Here is a 24,333-nt window from a genome sequence, read left to right as displayed (position 1 = left end):
ACCCTAAAATCACGTTAAGAAGATAGCTGGACAAGGTCAGGGACACAGTTTGTGGCAGGAAGGTCTCTGGCTACAGCACTGGTCCATACGTGCACAAAACCTGTGACCCTGGCCTCAGAACAATGAGCCAATCAAGTCAGTAATTGGCTTATTTTTGCAACTGTGTGAACATAAACCACATTTCATTTTGCCTTGATTCTATCTGACTCAAGTATACTGGAAATAGTCTTAATGGCAGACGAACTACAGTTATTTATATGATAATAAAAGCCAAGCTAACTTCCTTATTAAATAAGTTCTTAGAAAACGCAAATAGATGTTATCTACTGCAATTTGTAAGATCATTTTCACTGAGTTCTTGAAGAACTAGAAAGGAAATTCTAATGAACTATTGACAGCTGGCAGTTTCTAGAGACGAGGACTTTGAAATCTTGGTCCACATTGAATGCTGATTAACCACTAGGGTAATTTGCTCTCAAAGCTCGCTCTTTTTCTGTTAATCAAGCACACAACTGCCTTTCTTTACTCTATATGTGAAATGGGGGTAATGTCTACCTCACTGAATTGGGAGGAGTCATTGCTATTAGACTCTCAAAGCTGAACAAATAATGCTTTCCTTTTCTTAAACTTGCAATTCACCATAAAGGTGTGTAAAGATTAATATGGCAAGATCAGCCAACTTCTCCCACTGTTCACAGGGATGGGCCTGCCTTCATAACAACTACCATCTGCCGAGTGTTTAGATATGTGCCACAGACACTATAATGAACTTAGTCTCAGCCAATCCTTAAAACCACCATCTCCACTTAAATGATTTGCAAACTCAGGCAGTTTAATACTGCACCATTTCTACAGCTCTGAGAACTCTGAGTCTCAGAATTGATGCAATCCGATCAATATATAGGCAAAGCACCTGTATTCATTCTGCTGAAGTTCCCAGAAGGGAAGGTTGCAATTACCCTGGTTGGCCAGACTTCAAGCATAGGTGTATCTGCTGGGCTTGGGAGTGGCAGGGGGCAGGTATGTGCCTAAGGGTGTGTTTCTAGAATAGTCTCTGTTTCCAGCTTTAGAAGATCAAGGCTTTTGATGAAAAGCGTCATTACTCTCAAAACTTAACCCTGGTTACTTACTGAGCAAGCCCAACAGCCATGACCAAGGGGCACAGAAAATAAAACGTAGGAAGCAAAGTAAAAAATGTTGAATACAAAAGGAATCACATGCTAATCCTATGCTAAAGTGAAGTAAATTATACAAAGATAAAAAGAGCTCCCTTTTGATATTGAGAGTACCTCAAACTTTAAAACTCTATGTAAATGGTGAGCACAAGTTTATTACCTTATATTCACTACTGGGGTGCCTGGGTTGGTCAGTGGTTGAGCATCTGACTTTGGCTCCGGTTGTGATCCCAGGGTCCTGGGATCGAGTCCCACATCAGGCTCCCCACACAGAGCCTGCTTCTCCCTCTGCCTGTGTCTCTGCCTTTCTGTGTCTCTCATGAATGAATAAATAAAATATTTGAAAAAAAAGAAATTATTCACTAAAATAAGCTCCCCAGCATCTTCCTCATCCCTCCAGTTCACCTGAGAAAGTTGATTCTTCCCATCAACAGTCTGCACCCTTACCCTGCAAAGTGGCTTTAACCAAAACTACTCACCATGGTAACTGTTATTTGCTTATACACCTTATGAAAAATTTCTTTTTTAAATATTTTATTTATTTATTCGAGAGAGAGAGAGAGAGAGGCAGACAGAGGCAGAGGGAGAAGCAGGCTCCATGCAAGGATCCCGACGTGGGACTCGATCCCAGGTCTCCAAGATCACGCCCCTGGCCGAAGGCAGCGCTAAACCGCTGAGCCACCCAGGCTGCCCTCAAAGATTTCTTTTGAACACAGGCTAAAGGCTGTGAAAATCACTGCTGTAGGTTAGCTTAAGGCTAAACTACATGGGATTAAACAAGGTCAGCCGTACCTGGCCCAGGCCATCCCTGACAAAACAGTCTTTTTGGAACACTGGCAGCCTATAGAGTAGTATTGGAAGCCCGATCCAGATGCCAGTTTCTATAGCTACCACCTTCTTCCCAACCACCAATCTTCAGTCATCATCCTGGCCAAAGGCGATGAGGGCATGCCAAAACTGAGGAACTTAGATGCTGAATTTTAAATTCTCAGTTCTAAAACGTTGACTCAATTAATTATGCTACTAAAAAAGAGACAAAAGTCAACTAGAAGTTATCCTCAGCTACAGCTTCGTAAGTGGAAGTGTAAACCATAGGTAGGTAGATAGACAAAACACAAAGTTTCACATTCTGCACATTACTTGGGATCTCAATACATGAAATGCACAATTCAGATAATGGATAGCACTTCACTAATTTCATCTATGCCTACCCATAGTTCTTCTTGACTTTTACTAAGAGGCTTCTAAAACTGGTAATTCTTAATTAAAATTAAAACAAAGAACCTACAAATTGCAAAGCTAAAAAAGTCATTTACCCGAAATGTTTATCATATGTATTTAACTTCACAAATTCTTTTGGGATATTACACCCAACTTAACACAGGAATTCAGTTTACATACCAACAAAGTTAAAAAAAAAAAAAAACAGAAATCCCAGAATTGCTATTTATTCTTTTCATTAAAAAAATATTTTTTAAATAATCATAGAATTTCTAACCAGTCTTTACTTCTAATCAAATAAAAATCAAAAAGCCAACAAAACAAAATCCCACACGGTTAAAGTCATGACCAAAGTAGACTTCAATACTTGTCAACTACTGGGGAAAAGCAGTAAAATTTATTGTACTTAAGGAGAGGTTATCCTTTATGAACCCCCAATTTAGAGAAGTCAGGTAGCATTCTCATAACTAAAAATAAATACAAATAAGGAAAGAGAATACATTTATTACTAAAAATTTGAGTCCAATTCTATTTAATTGGGAGTTTATTGGCAGAAACGCTAATAAACATGGTAACTGAAAATGTGGCCTGGAACTATAAAAAGCAGCTTTTTACCAAAGTTAAATTTCAACTGGGTTCTATAATCACATTTAGTCTGGGAGCTTAGGCAAAGGACTTAGGGTGATCTCTCTATATAGGCTGTGATTTTTAGTACGAAATATGATTTTAATTCAAACATAGCAGCAGTAGTTAGCCTGTAGAGTATCTATGACATTTAAAAAAAAAACACATGATGTTAATTTGGGGCAACAACTTTTATGAAAGTAAAAATCTTTAAAAATTCTAAAGCCATAGAAAATCAGTCTGGATATATTTTAGTTATGGAGAAAAAATTAATGGGATTTAAACTAAAACTATCGGGATCCCTGGGTGGCGCAGCGGTTTGGCGCCTGCCTTTGACCCAGGGTGCGATCCTGGAGACCGGGGATCGAATCCCACGTCGGGCTCCCGGTGCATGGAGCCTGCTTCTCCCTCTGCCTGTGTCTCTGCCTCTCTCTCTCTCTCTGTGTGTGACTATCATAAATAAATAAAAATTTTAAAAAAATAAATAAATAAACTAAAACTATCAAATCTATGTTCTTCCCGTGAACACAGTATGTATCTATTTCCTTGAAACTATTTTGGAGCCAGTCCACATCCAAAAACAAAAATATTATTCCTATCTATCTCAGTTTAATGAATGAATCAATATTATCTTTGCCAACAACACAGTAAACTGTATTATGTCAGATATATAAAATTGATAGAGAAATCTTCTCAAAGCTTTGAAATATTAGAACCGAAGGCTTTCTGTGTTTGTCAATTAATGGCTTTTGTGGCGGAGGGACTAAGGTACCTAAAACACTGTAACACTTTAAAATCTACAACAAAAGGAAAAAAACTACTAATACTTGTTTTTAAAACTCATGAGTTATAATAATGCAAAACAAATTTGTCATTTTTGCTGATTTTCAATGTTTATACATGCAGTATAAATTACAAATATACCATTACAACTATCTATAAGAAAACAATGATGTATAAAATCCTTATGATAAATAAAATTACTGCATTTAATGTCACTTTCTTGAAAACCAAAGTCATCAAAGTCCTTAATGTCATATTAAACATAAACAATACCAGTTGAAACTAGAAGAAATGTATGCCAATACCAGCTTCTGACCACGAAAATAAAGAAGTTAAAGCCCTGCAGTTTGTCTGAATTAGGTCAGATAATCATGGAAACAAAAGAGTATTTAAAATTATTTATTTTATCATTATGCACAATGAAGGAAAGCATTATAGAGAGCAGAGTCCTTTCCCACCATAAAATTATTTACACCCATATATTTAGCTAGAAACACTAGCTAGAAGAGGTACTGGTATATTCCATTTGTAATAATTTCTCTACAGCAAACAGTTGTCTTACACTTGGAGCATGTTGAAAAAAAATATTGCCTCGTAGGTCTTTTTTTTTTTTTTTTCTGAGTCTCAATCACTAAGAGCTCAAGGTACTCTGAGAGAATCCTGGTGTCCTAGATGGTCTGATGAATGCATTAAAAATCAAGCAATGTATTTGTATTCTGAAAATACTCTTATATCCATATAAATGCTGCTTGAGTTGTGGAGCTCACATCTCTCCTACTGGCACGATGACACGTGAAGAACATCTGTTATGAAAGCTTCACGCCAATTTTGTTCTGTTCCTTTTTCATTAGCCGCTGTGCCTCTTTCTCCATTTTCTTCCTCTGTTGTTCTGCTGCTCTCTTTTCTCTGTCTGCTATCTTTTGCTGCCTGGAAAGAAATATATTATCTTTACTTTTAGAAAATGGCAAATGAATTCTAGAAAGAAATAGCAGTGCCCTTTTTACTAATATCAAATGTAAGTTCAAAAAATCTTCATTCTTCTCACTACTTTGAAAATTTCAAAGATTTTCAAAAATGGTACCTCCTAATTCTTAGAACATGCCTCGCAAAACAAAACAGCATTATCTCTATGTTACAAATAAGTAAAATGAGGCACAAAGGCTAAGTGACTTGCCCAAAGTCATAAAACGAAGTACAAGGATAAGAACCCACATCTTCCAATCCCTCTTCTTCAGATTATTTTCACTAACACACTACCTCCATTGGACCACACCTTCTTTTTGATACCATTCTGAAAAGCTTGATGTTGAGGATTAAATCTCCCGTTCTAATAGCTAGAAATTCTCCTAAAGGAAGTCAAGAACACAGATGTACAGGACACAATGCACAAAGAAAACAGATATGTAACACAAGCCTTCCAAGTAGAAACTAGGAACCTATTTAAGAATTAGCATTTGGCCAGCTCTACCGATGAAGGGTCAGAATTGTGGGGAGCTGCTGATTATACATTATGAGATACTTCCCTCCTTCCTGGCCCCTCCCTGACTCCCACTGAGCTAGAATCACTAGCCTCTCTCTTGTTACTGAATGGCTTGCGTGGGAAGGGGGAATGGGGGGACACAGGACAAAAACAGAAGCTGGTCCTGCATCTAAGGTAAAGGGTATGAAAAAATAAGTGAAGAAGTATGCAAGGGTGAGGAGGCAAGCTGTGGCTCACAGCTGTACATGGGATAGGCAACACGGGTTATAAAACAGAAAAATCCAGTGTGAGATTACCTATGCACAGGACAGCTCAAAGCAGACTCTGGTGAGTGAAATGTCGATACCATTCTCATCATATTTATAAGTGGGGAGTGAGCAGAGTTGTATATGACCAAAATTCGAAAAAGTAGAGGGACTTATTTTAGGCAATATTTTGACTTTTACTATCAATTAACCAAGGTTTCAGAAGAATAGTTTAAAAGAAATTTACTTTTTATTAGCTCTGATCACGTTCGAGCAAATCTGATAATCGGCATTAAAAAAGCCAAAATGCCAGTGCCAAAAGGAGAGCTGGAAAAATAATTATAAAGAGCTGACAAGCTTACAAACCGTAAGATCCTCAAGCTTTCACTTGATTACTAGCTGAAGTATAAACAACAACAATTAATGTTTCTGGAAAATGAGGCAATTTAGAGATAACTGCAGACAAAGTCTATTTTTCCTCTCCAGATACACACCTGGCATTACTGAATTATTAGAATCTCCTTCCTTAGCATTACTGAATATAGTACGGGCAGTATTAAGTGGGAATGGGAAACAGGCTGAGTCAGAGGACATGGAGTCTGAACACACTGTTCTTCTGGGGGCAATAACAGCACAAGAATCCTCCATGTCTCTTTGATTCTAACTTATGCAACTTGTAGCACAAAGCATGTGTATTACTGACTGACAGGCTCCCTCTCCCAAGCTGTCATATAATATAAAACACTAGGGTTAGAGTTTTGTTTTTTGTTTTTGTCTTGTTTTGTTCAGAGTGCAAGAGGGTAGTGTGGAAAAAAGGCTTTGGTACACAGTGAGTGTGAAGATACTTGTCAACTCCGTGCTTATCATTAGGATTACTGTATTCAGAATGAACAGACCCCTCTTTCATCCTGTGGTTAATGACTCTAATAATAACTAGAACCCCCCAAAATGTTCTAAAACACCTGGACTTTTATATCTATGATTTATCCAAAAGAGAGTAAAAAAATAGATAACATCTTTTTTTGATGATCCATGCAAATAAAAATGTTGCTGTTTACAATTTTTAAAATACTTCTTTTACAGTGAATAATGATTAAATAAAAACTAAATATTTAAAACTCTCATGACTTTACTTTTAAAATGTGATGCATCTCTGTTAAAAAAAAATGCTTAAGATAGGAAGGACAAGACAAAAAAAAAAAAAAGTCAGCCATAACTCAACTATATCCTCTGCTGGCTGTTCACGGTAACTGCAGTTAATTGATGAAGACAGAAAGGGAAAATATAAAAATGAAATCAGTTACTTATTTTCTATTCCTATTATAAAAACAATCTTTAAAAAAAAACTGACGGGGATCCCTGGGTGGCTCAGCGGTTTGGCGCCTGCCTTTGGCCCAGGGCATGATCCTGGGGTCCTGGGATTGAGTCCCGTGTCAGGCTCCCGGCATGGAGCCTGCTTCTCCCTCCTCCTGTGTCTCTGCCCCCCCCCATCATAAAATAAATAAGTAAATCTAAAAAAAAACCCCAAAAAAAACAAAACAAAACAAAAAAAAACTGACATCACTGTGCTTTACTATATCATCTTTAAAAATAAAAAAAATATTTAAATACATTTAAATATCTGAGCTTTTCACCAGTGACGATGATCACAAATTCTTTTAGGGTAAATATTGTTTACTCTTTGACCTGATGCAGCAGTAGCAAGTAAGTTTATTGCTCACAAAAACAAAAATATAAGAAGAGAAACACTAAAAAAACAAACCTGAAGATCTCAGGAATAGTATTTTCTTCTCTGTAGAATGGACAGTACCTGACAATTATTTACCTCATAGGATTTTTGAGTACATCAACTGAAATATATATATAAATGCAGAGTGCTATGTAAGTTATTTCCATTCGAATGTGCAGTGCTGGGCACTATTCTAGACCATGGGGAAACAAAAATGAAGGTATAATTTTTAACGTAGAGGAATATATAGTGGTGGCTCACATTTTAAGAGATAACTATGCTTTATAAGGAATGTAGTATAAAGCAAAGAGTATATGATGTATATATGTAAAAGATCTCATTTCCCATTAATAACATTTTTACTCTTTTGTTCCTATAATGCTTTATATTCTTGGTATCTGTGGGGTTTTAATCATATGAAATAGCATTTTCAGTTTGAAATTAAAAAAAAAAAGAATCCCCTATTACCTAAGCTCAAGTGAGAAAGTATGAAGAAAGATACAACTCTGCAGAATAAGCTTTCTTGACCTCAAATGTAACATAAACAAATTGAGTTCTTCTACTCAAGTTGCAATGTAAATATTCCTAAAATACCTCAGAACTTCTTCTGCTTGCCAGGCTGCATCTTCTTCTTCTTCCCATGCATTGGTATTTTCCTGCCAAGTATCTAAGTCACCTAATTCAGGCTACAACAAAATACAAAACAAAATTATGATAGTAAAGAGCTCTTCTTTCTCTACTTAGCAGTCAATAAGAGTATCTTTTATAACGTGACTCAGACCTGGTCACTCCCCTGTGTATTTTTCATGTCCTACATAAGGCCCCTGGTCTGCCTGAAACTGAGGTGTTTCCTGTAATGCAGGACTTTCAGTATTCACAGTGCTGAGCAGGTCCAGCTTTCTTTGTATTTTGTATTTTATACTGATTTTTCTTTTCCTGCCTACTTTAAGTTGGAATGGACAAGAACAGAACGTTTCTTCTTTCTGTTTCTCTCTTTTCAGTGAGAGGACAGGGGGAAAAGAGACTGGAGATGGAATGAGAGATGCCTAAGTACTCTGTGCGGGGATGAACCAGAGGACATGAAGTTCCCAAACTGGCAGTCATTTTCATTTAAATGTAAGTAATTTATAGATTTTTCAGTGGTTCTTACTATGTGGGTCCAAGGCAAAAACAACAAATCAGGCAAAATTTAGTCTTTACCAGAGTACTTTTATATCGTGTTTTTTTCCCCACCACCTGTCCTACTAACTGATCCCAGTAGGGATATTAGAACCGAAGGCTAGACCTCTGAAAGTTCACTTTTTCTTCCACAAACTAATAAAAATGCTCATTCTGGAATGTTATTTAGGTTTATGAGCATAAAATACATGGCACCAATCTGTGAATAGATTTACTGTATTTTCTTTTGAGCACTTACACTTAAAACTGAAAAAAAAAAATATGCGGTTTTCTCTTCCTAACCATAAACATAATACCATCCTCTGTTAAAACTTTAGTGTATTTCTGATTACCAGTTTAATAAAAGTCTCTAAAAGTAGAATACCTAAATCAAATTAAAAAAATTTTTTCAAGCCTCTGAACCGAAATACAAATGACCCTCTTGAAAAATTATACCAACTTAGCCTACTGACAGCAACAGGGATCAAGTGTTGTTTCCCTGTAACTTTGTCCATACTGGTAATAGCCTTCTTTCCTCTTCACTAACTTGTTAAGATTTGAAAATGGTGTCTTGTTATTTTACTTTGGATTTCTTTGAGAACTATAAGATCAAACTTTTCTTCATGTTATCAAGTTATATCTATTTGTACATGTATCCATTTTTCCATTGAGGTGTCTGACTTTCTGGGTATAAAATATTTAGGCACTAAAACCACAAAAAGAGAGTGGTATCTGATCCTTTAGTAGAAATGGCTTTCTAATTTAAAAAATTTTAAAGGATAAGACTGATAGATCTGCTACATAAAAACTAAACATGGGGTGCATAAATGGTTCAGTTGGTTAAGTGTCCAACTCTTAATCTCAGCTCACGTCTTGATCTCAGGGTTGTGAGTTTAAGCCCCAAACTGGGCTCCATGCTGGCGGAGTGCCTACTTAAAAAAACAAAAACAAAAAACACCTAAACACATCTGCCCATTGAAAACATCCAAACTAAATTATAAAGCCAACAACAAGCCAAAAAATTGTAAAAGATGACAGAAAAAAGTTAATATCCTTAGTATAAAAAGAGCTATCACAACAATACAGATGACTAAACTCCAGAAGAAAAATAAAATGTGAAATTTAAAAGAACATAATTGGTAGAATGAGTGGTAAGATATTTTTGGAGTAGAGAACAAAGTGCAGTAGATTACCATTCTCTCCTAAACTACCCCCTTATTTTGTCTGCTGGGAGGAAAACATGCAGAAATAGCATTGGCGACATTTTCTATCTACCCCGTTTATCCTTTCCAACTCTGTGGGGAATTATATATTTATAACGTAATAATACTAATACAATTCTGTAATACTAGATTCGTGTTTTAAAAACTTATAATTACAAGCAAGAGGCAAACATTTACTAATTCATTGGATAAGTCTAACCCACTTTACCAATACAGAGCAAACATATGAATAAAGCATAAAGTTTAGAAATATAAAAAATTAAATATGCTGTGCCATTTTAGAGAAATATCAATGGTGCTCTCATAGCATGATGTATAAATGCATAGAAATTATCAAAATTTGCATTATTTATGTGTGATCATTTAATATTGCACCTTCCCCACTAGAATGCATTCTTTTGAAGCAAGGACTGCCTGTTTTTCTTACTTTCCACTATAGTACTAGCATCCACCACACTGTTTCGCATGAGTAGGAATAATTTTTGATCAGTGAATTAAAGACATACATAAACATGGGTCCCCTGGAAAGAGGGGGCCTCTGAAGCACCATGCAGTTTAAAATAGACAGATGTGGTGTTTTAAAAATATGTCTGCAAATTCTTTGGCACTCTTCCTTCAAGAGGTAGAGCTTAATTGCCCTCCCCTTGCATGTGAGCTGGACTTAGTGACTAATATTTAATGAATAAAATAATGTGGAGGTGACAGTGTGTCACTTTTAAGACTAAGTGATAAACAATCATTGTGGCTTTGCATCTGTGTGCCTTCTCTTTCTCAGGGATTGCTTGTTCTGGGAACGTCAGTGGTTATGTTGTATGGAAACTCAAACAGCCCTTTGGAGAGGTCCATGGTAAGGAACTGAAGTTTTGTGCAACCAACTAGCATTAACTTGCCAGGCATGTAAAGTGAGCCACCTTTGAAATGAATCCTCCAAGTCCAGTCAAACCTTCAGATGACTACAGCCTCAGCTAATGATCTGTCTGGAAAATTATTAGGAACTCTGAGCCAGAACCACTCAGTTGAGTCACTCCTGTATTCCCAACCCCTAGAAACTAAATGAGATAAAGAGTGCTTATTGTTTTAAGACACTAAATGTGGGACTATTATATAATAATAACATGATAAACTTGATCATAATTAGTAATCAATAATTAATCAATTGAAGCATGCTTAAGGTCAGATCTGAGAAGTTTGGACATTTGTGTTTTTCAAAAAACTCAAAGCTGATTCTGAGATATTACCAAGGTTGAGAACCACAGTTATATACTTTCCTTACCACTTTTATCCTTCAAAGTAACACATTTATCAAACCTACTAGAAGTCAAATTATAATTTAAATGTAAATATCCTCTACTAAGGAAACAATTCATGATTCCCTTAAAAATAATCTGCTTTTAAGTTTAAATTTCAGTGGTGGGATCCCTGGGTGGCACAGCGGTTTGGCACCTGCCTTTGGCCCAGGGCGCGATCCTGGAGACCTGGGATCGAATCCCACGTTGGGCTCCCGGTGCATGGAGCCTGCTTCTCCCTCTGCCTATGTCTCTGCCTCTCTCTCTCTCTCTGTGTGACTATCATAAATAAATAAAAATTTTAAAAAAATAAATAAATAAATTTCAGTGGTAATCTCTTTAAAGGTTACATATTTATTTATTTATTTTGTAGAGAGGGAAAAGTGAGAGCAGGTGCACTCGTGGTAGTGGTGGTGGGGGGGTGGGGAGTAGAAGAAAGAGAATCTTAAGCCAGCTCCACACCCAAGCACAGAGCCCAACACAGGGTTCCATCTCACAACCCTAAGATCATAACCTGAGCCAAAATCAAGAGTCAGACACTCAAACAACTGAATCACCCAGGCGCCTCTAAAGGTCACATTTGTAACATATTGTTTCTATCTTTTATGTGTACAATGGGACTCTGGTCTCAGTAGCTGATGTAATTTATAATCTCATAAAAGGGTAAGATTGGCAAAATTCCAGATTAACCTCTCTCATATGCTAAGCCTGTTTGAAAGCACAGAAATACAAATATTATGTTCAATTCATTTTGATTTTTTTTCAAGAAAACAAGTAAAAACAAACCCTTGCCTGTATATCATTAACATACTTACAGATTGATGAATAAAAGGCATATCTTGTGTAGCTGCTAATCTACTAGAGAAACCTGTGCTACCATCTGGAATGCCAAAATTTAATGGTTCTCTCTTCTTAATAATGATCTGAAAGATTAATAGAAACAGAATTATATGAATATTTTACATATCATATAAAAATAGACAAGATAATTAAATGACCAAAGTATTCTGTAATTATTTAAAATATGCCCTTTCTTTTAAAATTTATAATGCAATTTTTTAAGTCTGTAAAGAATATCAAAATTCCTGGGCAACTGTCATGCAAATCATTTACACACTTAAGAAAAATTCCATTTTACTTTTTCTAAAAACACAAATTTTCCTCTTCTTCTCTAGACCCACAAAATATAAGGTGACACTTTTATCACTGTATTAAATAAGAACATGTGTTACACAGTACTATAAAAGTATAACCACCTCTCTGCATATGGTTATCTGTGAATGCATTAACTCTTTCAAGATAGTAGTATTAGCTTTGTAGCTTAAAAACATTTTCAGTCTAATTTATTAAGGTACTACTGTAATATTCTGGGTTCTTCCTCTTAAGAGTAGCAATATACTTCTAAAATATAAAGTATTTATCTATGAAGACACTCAAACTCCTTGAAAAATACACAACTTAATGCTCTTTGGCATTGAGACATTTGACCAACTTGATAAAAAAAATCCTGATTATAAGATGTAAATGTTAGAAGCCTTGAAATTATAAAAATAAATTTATAGCTGAAACTGGTTGGGAGGTAGAAGAGGATAAAAAAAAAAAAACCCTATTAGGAAGGGTGGAATAAATAATGTCTTCATTTTATAAAGTGTATTTTTAAGAAATATTTTCTATGCATGACTGAATAAGAAATGGGATTCTAAGTTTTATTTTTATTTTAAATACAGTGACTAGTGAGATAGACTGGAATAACAGCATCATAATATTTGGAAGAGAGGGAAGAGTAGTGAGCATAGTATGAAATAAACCTTCATCTACCATAGTATGAAGTCAATGGATAATGTCTTGTTTGGTATATCAAGACACAGCAACATAAGCATATTATATATAGATATGATTAAAAAAACACTACAAACCCAAATAGGAAAAGTTATGAGTGACTGCTTCTGAGAAGTAGAATTGGCTATAGGGAATAATGGGGCAGAAGTCTGTTGCTTTTCATTATAAGCTCTTCTACATTCTTTGATTTAAATTTTTTTTAAAGTATATGTACTATTTTGATAAAAAAGAAAGGAAAATATTCAGCCACTGTTCCTTTTCCAATAATTCCCTCCACTTTTAAGTGATCTTCCATATCTAACTCAAAAGGGATTAAATAAAGTGTGAATGACTACATAAGCCCATAATAATTGTTCTGTTCTCAGAGCCCTGCATCAGTTTTATAATGGTTACAAATAATGAAAACAATACCTATCAGTTTGTAAGCAGCACTAAACTGTGTACTCTTTTAAAGTCAGAACTTTATCTTACTTCAGTTTAGACTACAGCAGAGACTGCAGTCTAGAATCTGGTCTACAGCTGGACTTCAGTAAATGCATATATAACTTTCGAAGATTTGGGTGTATAACTTACTAGATCTATGTCACTTGAATAAATAAACTTGTTTACATGACAAAAAACACAAATTGATTAGAAATAGGCTTTCTGACAAATACTAATCATACTGTCTGATTTAAATATAGGAATCTGAGAAGCAATTTAATTATTTAACCTCCCATAGCACAAATATTTTACATACTTTCTGAGTTTTCCTTATAGTTGGTGTCATGTCCTTAAAATAGTCAGGTTCCAGTTGTTCCAAAGCATTTTGTTGTGTTGCTACATTCCCATTCCCTCCTTCAATCTTTACACTTGTGGGGGCATCTTCATCCCAGGAAGTCCACTCTTCAACATCAGTCTATATTGAATCCATCAATAGCATCAGCCACAAACAGTAACCTAATCAACAGCTCTTTCATCATTTATTGGAAAAACAGGCTTTCTAGGGGCACCCGAGTGGCTCAGTTGGTTAAGTGTCTGCCTTCGGCTCAGGTCATGACCTCAGGGTCCTGGGATGGGGCCTGGCATCAGTCAGGCTCCCTGCTCAGTGGGGAGCCTGCGTGTCCCTCTCCCTTTGCCCCTCCTCACTACTCATACTCCCTTTCTCTCCTCTCTCAAATAAATACATAAAATCTTAAAAGAAAGAAAGAAAGAAAAACAGGCTTTCTAAAACATTGGTTTTCAACCTTTTTGACCAACAAGAAAATATGAATTTTTTAACATATACAAAAACTAGATCAAAAGTTTTAAAAAAAACTTAGTTTTACTAAAGTTGGATGGTCAGTTCTACCCATTAAAAAACCAAAACCAAAACCAAAGCAAATGCTTTAAAAGCTGAAATCACATTTAGAACTACAGTCCACAGGAAGAATATTGAAATTTGCATCCTAAGCCTAACTGCGTTGATTAAAAAATAAAAACAAAAGCTAAAACAAACATTCTTAATAGGATTTATACAAGACAAGAGTTCTCAAATATAATATTCAAAATGTCCATGAAACAACTCAAAATTATTCAGTAAACAAATAAATAAATTTGAACTTGCATGGAAAGAAAGTAAAAATGTTATAATTATCTAAGACTTTAAGATAGTTATAAAAATACTGTACCAAACAATAGCAATCATTCTTGAAATTTTTGGAAAATAGAAAATCTCAGCAAAGTAACAGAAAATACTATGAAGAATCAAATAAAAATTTCAGAATTAAAAAATATAACCATAACAAAAAAGCTTGATCTGACTACCAAATTAACTTCGAAATGGACATACTAATTAATGGTCTGCAGACCAGTTTGAAAACTATGGCTTTGGAATATTTATTCAACCTTTAAAAAATTACCTGTTTGGGAACTGATGAATAATCAACTGTAGTTGGCAAAGTTATTTGGTCTCCACTTAATTTCCGTCCTCTGCCAGATCTAAAATAAAAATGAAGTAACTTATTTCAATAACTACCAAAACAAACATGACTAAAAGCACTATGGACTAAAGGCTAATAAAAGATCTTTTATAATTATACAATTATTTAAATAATTAACAGTTACTTATTAAAATATGAAAAGAAGAGGCATGTATCAAATATCTTTGAAATGTGTTTAAAATCTTAGGACAACAAAATTGCTTTTTGGCTTAGGACAGAATTATAGACGAACTCAGGAGGAAAATAAAGACAAAAACGAAAATGTGAAGTGATTTCAAATGATGTTCCTTCAAACCATGCTCTGTGATAAAACTCTGGGACACCAAATCCATTTTTTGTTTGTTTTCTTTAGGATTATTTGAGAGAGAGAGAAAGAGAGAGAGTATGTGCGTACATGTGTGGGTGAGCAGGGGAGAGAATCCTCAAGCAGGCTCCCAGTGGAACTTGGTTCCATGACTCATGAGATCGTGACCTGAGCCAAATCAAGAGTTGGATGCTCAGCCAACTGAGCCATCTAAGTAAGTGCCCCCATCTATGCCATTTTAACCAGGATGGCTTGGCTTTTGTTTGTTTTACCTGTTTGGGTTTTTGGTAAGATTACCTATCAAACTATCAAAAAGTCTGAAAACCACTGGATTGAATTAAACTGTAATTGACAAGTTTTAAAGATTAGAAAGAGAAACACTATATTAAATGAAATAGGTATTATAACTCAGTTGCTGAGAGCTTGGGTTATGGAAACTAGGTGGTAAATCATAGTTTTAATGTTACTCCTATTAATTATGAGTCACGTTAGAATCAACTAGCCTCTCAAGCTTCAATATCCTCATCCGCAAAATAGAAGTATTCAAATCTACTTTTGTAGGGTTATTGTAAGGATTTAATTGACATATTTAAAGCAGCTAGACACTACACAGTGCCCAATATATAAGACACTAAAAAAAAAATGGTACCTATTATGAATGATCAATCACTTGCTTCATTTCAAATAATCTATAAAGCATCTACTTAGAGCTAACTGGTAAAGTTAGTTATTTTTACTACAAAATTAAAAATCATATTTTGTTCAAAGGATAAATAGAAAATACGGTCTACTACTAAATTTATTATGTGAACCTGGTACTTTAGAACACATGACCTAGGTTCGTTCTGACACATAAGAAAAGCTTATTCTAACAAGAAGTCAGTTTTCTTTAAAAATGAACATACAATCAATCCTAAATACATTTACATTCACAATTATCATGAAATTTATAGTGGCAACAACTGTCCTTAATACTTTTTAAATCAAATGCACTTTCTTTTATCAAAAGTGTTTCAGTTTTAGAAAATACATTCGCAAAGAGAAAAACACCTATAATTTATCTTGTTAACCTCTAGCATTCTAGCAATTAATACCCATACTTATCCTACTTTACCTTGTGAATTTCTAGCTATTCCTCCTCATGCCCTGATGCTCTGAGCACTTAGTTCATTATTTTCCCTACTTCCCAAATCCTGTTCTCTTCCTGGGTGGGCTCAATAGTTCCCTAAATTTTCCATTTCTTTCTTGACTTTTCTTCCTCCAAGTGTTCATCTTTACTCTATTCCGTCCACTCATTCCCACTGCCATACTATGGACCTATTTTTAAAAAATATCTCAAATCACTCTACCTCTAACAATAAATGTCCTTAATCCTCAGAGTTTTAATAGTTATAGTATAGAACTATAAAACTATAGCTTTAGGGTATAGTAGTATGACGAAATAGAAGGAATTCAGATCTTTGGATGACTTACTAAAATAGAAGGACTTATCTGACTAGGACTAAGTAGTACACATTCCACATTCTGGAATATTACTTAAGAGAAAAAAAAATCTATTTTGTTTGGGTTTTTTCTGTTTAAGTTTCTTTTTTAAATATAAAAACAACATTCATATTGTAATATACAAAGACATATGTATGCCTAATTCCACCTAACCACCTTAAAACATTCTGGTAATGAAATAATTATGTACTAAAAACTGTCTTATTATACCAGTGAAAACTGGCTTGCTTTTTTCTGAAATTCTAAAGGAATAAAAATGTGATTTTAATTGAAGATGTAAGAATTTGAAAGAATGAAAAAAAGTGAAACTCTACTTTTTAGATCTGAAGTACAGAAATATATATATATAAAAAATACCAGACAGTATTGAATGAATAATCAAGCTATTTAGCTTAAATATAGTCTGCCCTGCCTTTTTGTAATTATGAAGGCATCCAAAACCAACAAGAAGCTAAACTAGTCAATTTGAACATAAAATTTGTTTACCTGCATATTAATCTCTTTAGGAATGAGAATACTGTTGCAAGGCAGGTGCAAACTTTAAATAACCGAAACTGTGTGATAGCCATGGTGGGAATCAAAACCTGTGGAAAAAGCACAAAAATAAATGATTTGATAAGCTATCTTCCCATTCTGAAGTCAAGCTGAAAGTTCCTACTATGAGCTGTGAAAATCAAACATTTTTTTACTTTTTTTTTTGGAAACCACAAATTTAACACAGTATATTTTATTTTGTTTTAAAGATTTTATTTATTTATTTGAGAGAGAGAGAGAGCATGTGTGAATGGGAAGGAGGGGGTGCAGGGAGAGGCAGACCGAGGAAAAAGAATCTCAAGCAGACTCTGTGCTTAGCATGGAGCCCAATGTGGATCTCACAACCCTGAGATCAAAAGCTCAGCCAAAATCAAGAGTCAGACACTCAATCTAAGTCACCCAGGTACCCCATACACAGTAAATTTTAAAATTAAAACGTAAATCACACTGACAATTCAAGAAACAAGATTTTTAAGTTTTCAATAGGAAAAAACTTTTTGAAATATTCTCAGGATATTTTTACCCCCTCAGGATATTTTTTAACTGAACTCCAATTATTTATTTATGATTTGTTTTCTACTGTAAAATTAAAAAAATAAAAAAAGCATAAAACAGTTTATATTGAGTCTTCTGCACCTTTTGAAGTTTGAACCACATGAACACTAACAGTACTATTCAAAATATTTTTAAATGCTTTTAAATTTCAGATAGATACATTTTAATATGCCCATTTTATAGATGAGGAAATTGAGTTAAGAGTGGTCAAATCACTTGTCCCAAGTCACATAACAAAGAACGTGAAAGTAATCACAGAGATCATCTAGTCCACATGGTTCACATATCTGGGGATCCTTTAAAGAAATGATACCTAGGTCTAACCCCAGTAAATCAATTAAATTATATTCTCTAAGGGGCAAGTTCCAGTTAAACTAGTAAGCCTACAAAGGAGACAAAAAATAGCCAATAGAAAAGGGAGCAAAAAAAGGGGAGGGGAGCAGAAAACAAGGTAAAGAGGTACAAATAACAGATGGGACAAGAAGGTGGAAAATATACCATGCGAACACTAATCAAAAAGAAGCTGAAGTGACTATTTCAATGTCAAAGAGTAGATTTCAGAGAAAATAATATTAGCAGACGTAAAAATGGTCCTTTCATAATGTTAAAAAGCATGTAAGAATCCAAAATATTTATGTCCCTAATAACGGAATTATGCCAATATCACAAGAGGTGACATTACCAGAGAGTCTGCTGATATTTAAAAGGTTATTAAGAAAATATTACAAACAACTTTAAGTCAAATCTATTGGCATATAGATCTATACTTAGTCCGAGTGACAGCAACACTCTGATACCTCATCCTAATTACTCTTAGAGCCACTATTGCCATTCCCTTCAGAGGACAAAATACACAGCTAGCTCTTTTTATTTCTAGAATTACAAAGGTAGAAAGGCCAAGTAGACTCCTTACAGTAACAGTTCCAAAAGGCTCCCTTAGCAATGCTCATACATTTAGGTTATATCTTCACATGAGCTCAATGATTTATGGAATGCTTGTATTTGGAGCTGACTTACTAATTGAGAGGATGGAAAGAATAGTGACTCTAAGAGTATGAACCAAAAATAAATAAATAAATAAATAAGAATTTCACTATTCAAGTAAGTTAAATACTTCTGTCAAAAAATACAATTAGTGGTTTACTAGGTTTCAAAAAATGCAACAATTTTGACTTCTCCTTTCTCTTAGTCTTTTACGTCCAAACTACCAAAATAACTACCTTATTCCATTTCTTAATATTGCCCATATTCTTCCCTATTTCCACTGCAATCTCCCTAGCATAGGTCTGTATTACTTCTTGATGGGGTATCATTAAAAATTTTTTTTTAAAAGATTGATTTATTTCAGAAAGAGAAAGAAGGGGGTGGGGGGCAGAAGGAGAGAATCTTCAAGCAGAGTTCCCAATGACCACAGAGCCCTATACAGGTCTTGATCCAATGATCCATGCATGAGATCTTGATCTGAGCCTAAACTAAGAGTCTGACACTCAACTGACTAAGCCACCCAAGGTGCCCCTATTGTAAAGTCTTCTTATCACACTTACATTCTCTACTTCATACTACAGTCATTTCTATATACCTTATCTGTCCTGTACAATAGAGAATCTTGTTTATCTTGTACCTCAAGTTATCAGTTGCAAAGCAAGACCTGAAAGGCTTAACTACTTCATTACGACTAGAATGATCTGAATAGTTAAGATGATGAATAAAAGCTCCACTTTAAAGCTGAACTCCTCAAGAATTAAAGTCTCAACCAAAAGAAGGCAAATTTCTCTAAATGAAAATTTATGCTAAATTTTCAGAAAAATTGTAAACTAAAAAAGATAGCTAGAAAAGAGATTGTATGAAACGTGGCGCTTGGGGGCAATGGGGACAGAACTGAGGAGGTACTCTATCAGGAAGTTTTGAAGGGAGAAGACATTTAATATTTAAGGGCTAGAGAGAAGAATGGGCCTCAGGATATATACACTGAATGCAGAGTTGAAAATAAATTTCATATAGAGCCTTGGTAACCACTGTCATCACCTTGCCAGTGTTATGGTTCAGTATCTGTCAACTTGAATGACTTCAATGGTAACTGGAAACAAAATTTAAAATTTTGTCCAACATTAAAACAGAAAATGGGACTATTATTGACAACAGAACAGATTCTCCCTAGCAATTAAGAATATCCTCATTCTGGAAAATTTGCTTTTGTGATTATCAAGAGAGGATCTAAGATTCATTGACCAGCTACTAATATGCTAAGCATTATTTACAAATGATGTCTCTTAACCCATAAAACCATCTTATGAGATAGACATTACTGCTCTCATTTCATAAAATTGAAGCACAGAGAGTAAAGCACATGTTTCCATGTTCCCACACCCGCTGATTCAGATTTAAACCTAGGTCTGTTTAATTCAAAAGCCAATAACATTTCACAAACAATAAACATTCTTAGTAATTCAGTGATGGAAATCATTATAATTTCCAGACTACATTTTCCAACCAGTTGCAATGAAATGAGGAAAATGCAATCAAGTTACATTAACTTGATTGATATGATACTTAACTATCAACACTTTTGATTTGATCAATTACACTGATTTGCAGGCTGGAATATTCTTTGGGACAGTTATTTAGCGTTCCAATTCAATTCAACAAACATATATATATATATTCAATTCAACAAACATATATATATATATATATATATTCAATTCAATATATATATATTCAATTCAACAAACATATATATATATATATATATATATTTAGCACCCATATGTAACAGATGATCCCCTGCGTGATGGTAAAAACTACTCACCCAGTACAGAGAAACCCTGTGTTTGTTGCTCAATTGTCACAGACTAGTGACAATGCAAGGGACTAAGGAGTCAGTGCTCCAATCAGTCTTACTCAGTTTGGTATTTTTAGGTCTTAGCCAATTCCAAGCACATAGTGGGTACTCAAATATTTGTTGAAGGGAAACTGACATTCCTTGAGCACTCAATATGTTCAAGATATAGTTCTAGACAATGTATCTTCTATCACATCACTGGAATCCTAAGGACAGGGGAGGCTAATCCACTTAACAGAGGAGGTTGACAGGCTTATATTTACTCACCCAAGATTTAAAGAGACTGATTGCAAAGCCCAGGCTCTCCCCAAACCAAATCCCATTTGATAAACCTTGTAATTTCAAGCTCATTGCCTCAGTTTGATTTTTGAAAAGCCCTCTAGGTAGCCAATTTAAGTATGCACCGTAGGCTGCTTTGCACTTTGGTTACTTCAAAATACTTTCTAAAACTGAGAACTACTAATATAACCTCATTTTCAAATTAGAATTTCCTTTAAAATTAGGAGGAAAACACAAAAACTTGAGACATAGCAGGAAAAGGATCAGAATTATTAAGCAACCTATTTTTCAGTGCTTTTAGAGAAATGACATCTGTAGGAAATCAACAGGAATGAGAGCTTAGGTAGGTCAAGTGAGTAAGATTCACCTACAACTTTAAAAAAGAACACTAGGTTAGAAGCTGCAAAATTAAATGTATCTTTTTTCCTTCTCATTCCCTGTAAACTGCTGGCCAGATGCTTTCGGCAGAGACACTATAGTACAATTTGTTAAACAAGCCAAGCCAAGATCTTTTAGTACATACTAAGTAAGTCTTCAACTGCTGTAATTCTAAAAAGGTGTTTCTGAAATTTTTCAGTATCAAAACTGTAAAAAACCATATGATTTAGCACAGTACAGAACAGCCTCAAATTCAGTTTGTGACTCTTAAGTTGGCTAAGGAATATCACAAGGCTCCAAAAAAATGATACTTGAACTCACTTATGTGAAAAACCAAGGAGAAAGGAACTAAGACGTAGAAGGGGGCGCAGTTGAGTGGACTGTACCACCTCCGGCCACTCAAGGGCCCTCAAATATGTGACACCGACACTCTTAAAAGAGCGGAGTTAAGGTCTCCTGAATGACTCCGAAGGCAGGAGTTCCATAATTAAAAGGCTTCGACTTCAGATAACCCCTCTGAAATTGGCTGCTGGGGAAAAAAAAAAAAATCATACCCACTGTACAGATGAGAAAAACGACAAGAGCGTTTTCAGGTTACACAATCCGACATGCACTCGGCGCTCTGTGAAACGCTCCGAGGCGCTGGAAGTGGGTGCAGCGTAGGGTGGGATTTGGATTCTGGATAAATCGGGGAAGGAGCAAGAAGGAGCAAGGCCTGCAGACGAAGGGCAGGAAGGACGGGGAGAATTTCCCCGCTGGGAGCCCATCCCGGGACTGGAGGGCCGCTGCGCCCGCGTCCCGCAGGCGTGTCTCCCGCGCGTGAGCGCCGCGTGGTGAGGGCTGCACGCCCGGGGCCCGCTCCCAGTCGCGGTGCCTTCACCCCAGAGGTCACCCTGACCCGGAAACAGTACCCCGGAGTGCCAGTCGGCCGTGGTAGGGAGCAAGCGGGCGGAGGGGCGAAAAGGTGGCAGGGCGGGAAGTGCGGGGCGAAGAGGAGGGCCGACCCGGGAAAGGCAGAAGACGCCTCCCCCCACCCCGCCACCCCCAGCACCGGGTGGCGTTCGGGGGGCAGTGGGGGAGGGAAGCCCCTCGCGGGCACGCGCGAGCCGCACACACTCACCTGCCCCTCCCCCTCCCCGCCCGCCCGGCGGAGGCTCCGAGAGGCCGCGGGCCGCGCGCGCACACAAGGCGCGCGCACGCGCACTGCCGGTCGCTTCCTCGAGCTCGCGCTCCGCCCGTTCAGTCCCAGCCCCGCTCATTCAAAGCCGGGCGCGCGCTCCGCCGCAGCCGCCGTTGCCTGCGCGCAGCTGCCATGGCCGCCCCCTCCTCGGGAAACCCTCCCCAGGCCCTCCCACTCCGCCCTCCTGGAAGGCGGGTCTCGGTGGTCTCCAGGCCCGCACTTCCGCACCCCGCCTGGTCCGGTCTGGCCCAATAGGCGAGAGGCTGCCGGTCCGGCGACCCGGCTTAGCCAATGAGCGCCGGAGGGCGGGCCCGAGGGCGGGGCCGGGGGCGGGGCGGGCGGGGGCCGGCGGGCGGCGAGGCTGGGGCCGAGGCGCGGTCACCGGGAGGGTTCCTGTGAGGTTTGCGGGCTGCACGGGCTGTCCCGTTGCAAAGTGCCTGCGCTCCTTCCGTGTTGCCCTAGTTTCTGTGCACGGTATCTCGGCTCCAGCCCTGCCCCTTTTCGTTCTACCTGCAGGCTCCCCCTACCAGATGGGACCAACGGAAAGCGGTATTCAGATTGCAGAAATGAGGGAGCTGCGGCTGACTCGGTGATTTGGCAGGCGGTGGGCAAGCTCTCAATCATTCCTACGCTTCCAGGGTGCGAGACGTCGAGTGTAACTCCGGACTTCGCCTCCTCCAAGAAACTTTTGATTGAATTTCCTTTGAAGGTTAAAAACCGGCCTTTAACCTTATCCCAGCATCTGTTCCTCCCTTGCAGCTCAGGCTAGCCGTTCTCCCAAACTAAGGTTTTCTTTGAACTCTGTTTTTTTTTTTTTTTTCCTTCGTTTTATCCTGTATGCTATGAAAAAACCAGGGATCTTTGCTTGTGGGCGAGGGTCCCTCAGTAATCTGCCTCACTATCGCACAGCGACAGTTTGTATGGTCAGAGGCTGAAAGCGCTTCATGTTTTTCTTTTTCTTTTCTTTTTTTTTTTTCCTACTACAACTATCTTTGTCCTGTCACCTTGACCAGCCTCCATCTACCCACTTACTTTCTAGTATCCACCCACCCATGCCACTCCAATCTGAACCACATTTCTATTCACTGCTTTATCCCCAAGAAGAGAAGAAAGAGAAGGTTGTAACTTGTGCTCTAGAATGATTCTATGTAACTCTGGATACAGTATTTCATCTCTAACGCTCAGTTTCCTCATCAATAAAATGACCGTAATAGCGCCTACTTCATAGGATGACTAACCCTTTCCAAGCATATAGGGCAGAGGCTGGCATAAAGCAAACATACATAGATTAATAGTTACTGCAGCAGCCGCTGCTGCCACCACCACTACTACTATTACCACCACGCTTTTTCGTCATCATTCCCAGTTACTACACCTCCCTAAATCCTCTGCAGTCTTTTATTTATTTATTTGTTTATTTATTTATTTATTTAGATTTTTTAAAAAATTATGATAGACATAGAGAGAGAGAGAGACACAGGCAGAGGGAGAAGCAGGCTCCATGCCAGGAGCTCGATGCTGGACTCAGGCAGGCGCTAAACCACTGAGCCACCCAGGGATCCCCTCTACAGTCTTTTAAACATTTGTTCTAACCTTAAATTTCTGCAAATGCCTAAATTCTAATAATTCAAAATCTCCAAATTTCTTTTTGGATTCCCCTAATTGATAATCCAAAATAGGCTACATCTCAAACGTTTTCAAATGTTTTTCTTAGACACATATCTTTGCTTCAAATTATTATATCGCTCTATTTTTTATTCTTCAGTTTCCTTTATTAAATTTGCCATTTCCAAACGGAATTAAAAGGTTTATGTACTTTTCTAGAAACACTAGTTAGTGAATATTTGTTTCCAACACAGTAAAAAAACAAAACTTGTCAAAGATGGCAAACTTCTTTTACTTCAAAAATATCTATGGAATAACAGTTTAAAGTCATCTTTAGTTGTTGAGTAGTAATTCCATAATTGAGGATCACAGGTGCCGATAATTTGGGATCTTGCATGGGGACCACCTCTTGGGAGTGTGCAATTTGAA

The 24,333-nt window shown here is 36.9% G+C and overlaps 1 protein-coding gene across 2 annotated transcripts; it reads right to left on the bottom strand.

Moving 5' to 3' along the window:
* Positions 1–4,186: 4,186 nt before the first annotated feature.
* Positions 4,187–22,434, bottom strand: EBAG9 (estrogen receptor binding site associated antigen 9). 2 transcript variants are annotated; one of them, XM_055314412.1, is made up of 7 exons: positions 22,240–22,434; positions 17,018–17,115; positions 14,644–14,722; positions 13,503–13,661; positions 11,740–11,847; positions 7,852–7,943; positions 4,187–4,730 (listed from the first exon to the last, which is right to left on the bottom strand). In XM_055314412.1, exons 2-7 carry the CDS (start codon positions 17,098–17,100, stop codon positions 4,610–4,612), a joined length of 642 nt encoding a protein of 213 aa, XP_055170387.1. In that variant the 5' UTR covers positions 17,101–17,115; positions 22,240–22,434; the 3' UTR covers positions 4,187–4,609. The 2 variants fall into 2 exon arrangements, with proteins under 2 accessions (XP_055170387.1, XP_055170386.1); XM_055314411.1 differs by lacking the exon at positions 22,240–22,434 and adding an exon at positions 21,674–21,990.
* Positions 22,435–24,333: the final 1,899 nt, after the last annotated feature.

Source organism: Nyctereutes procyonoides, unplaced genomic scaffold (genome assembly GCF_905146905.1).
Source record: "Nyctereutes procyonoides isolate TBG_1078 unplaced genomic scaffold, NYPRO_anot_genome, whole genome shotgun sequence".
NCBI lineage: Eukaryota > Metazoa > Chordata > Mammalia > Carnivora > Canidae > Nyctereutes > Nyctereutes procyonoides.
Note: the sequence above shows the minus strand (reverse complement) of the source record. Positions and strands in the feature narration are given on the sequence as shown.

Bases quoted from the DNA above. Each gene is read 5' to 3' on its own strand.
- EBAG9 (XM_055314411.1), bottom strand. From the start codon at position 21,886: ATGGGCTCCCAGCGGGGAAATTCTCCCCGTCCTTCCTGCCCTTCGTCT. The intron at 11,848-13,502 runs GTATGTAAAATA...TTAATCTTTCAG, and splicing joins CTATAAGGAAAACTCAGAAA to ATCATTATTAAGAAGAGAGA. The intron at 4,731-7,851 runs GTATTTTAGGAA...ATTTCTTTCCAG, and splicing joins CAAGCAGAAGAAGTTCTGAG to GCAGCAAAAGATAGCAGACA.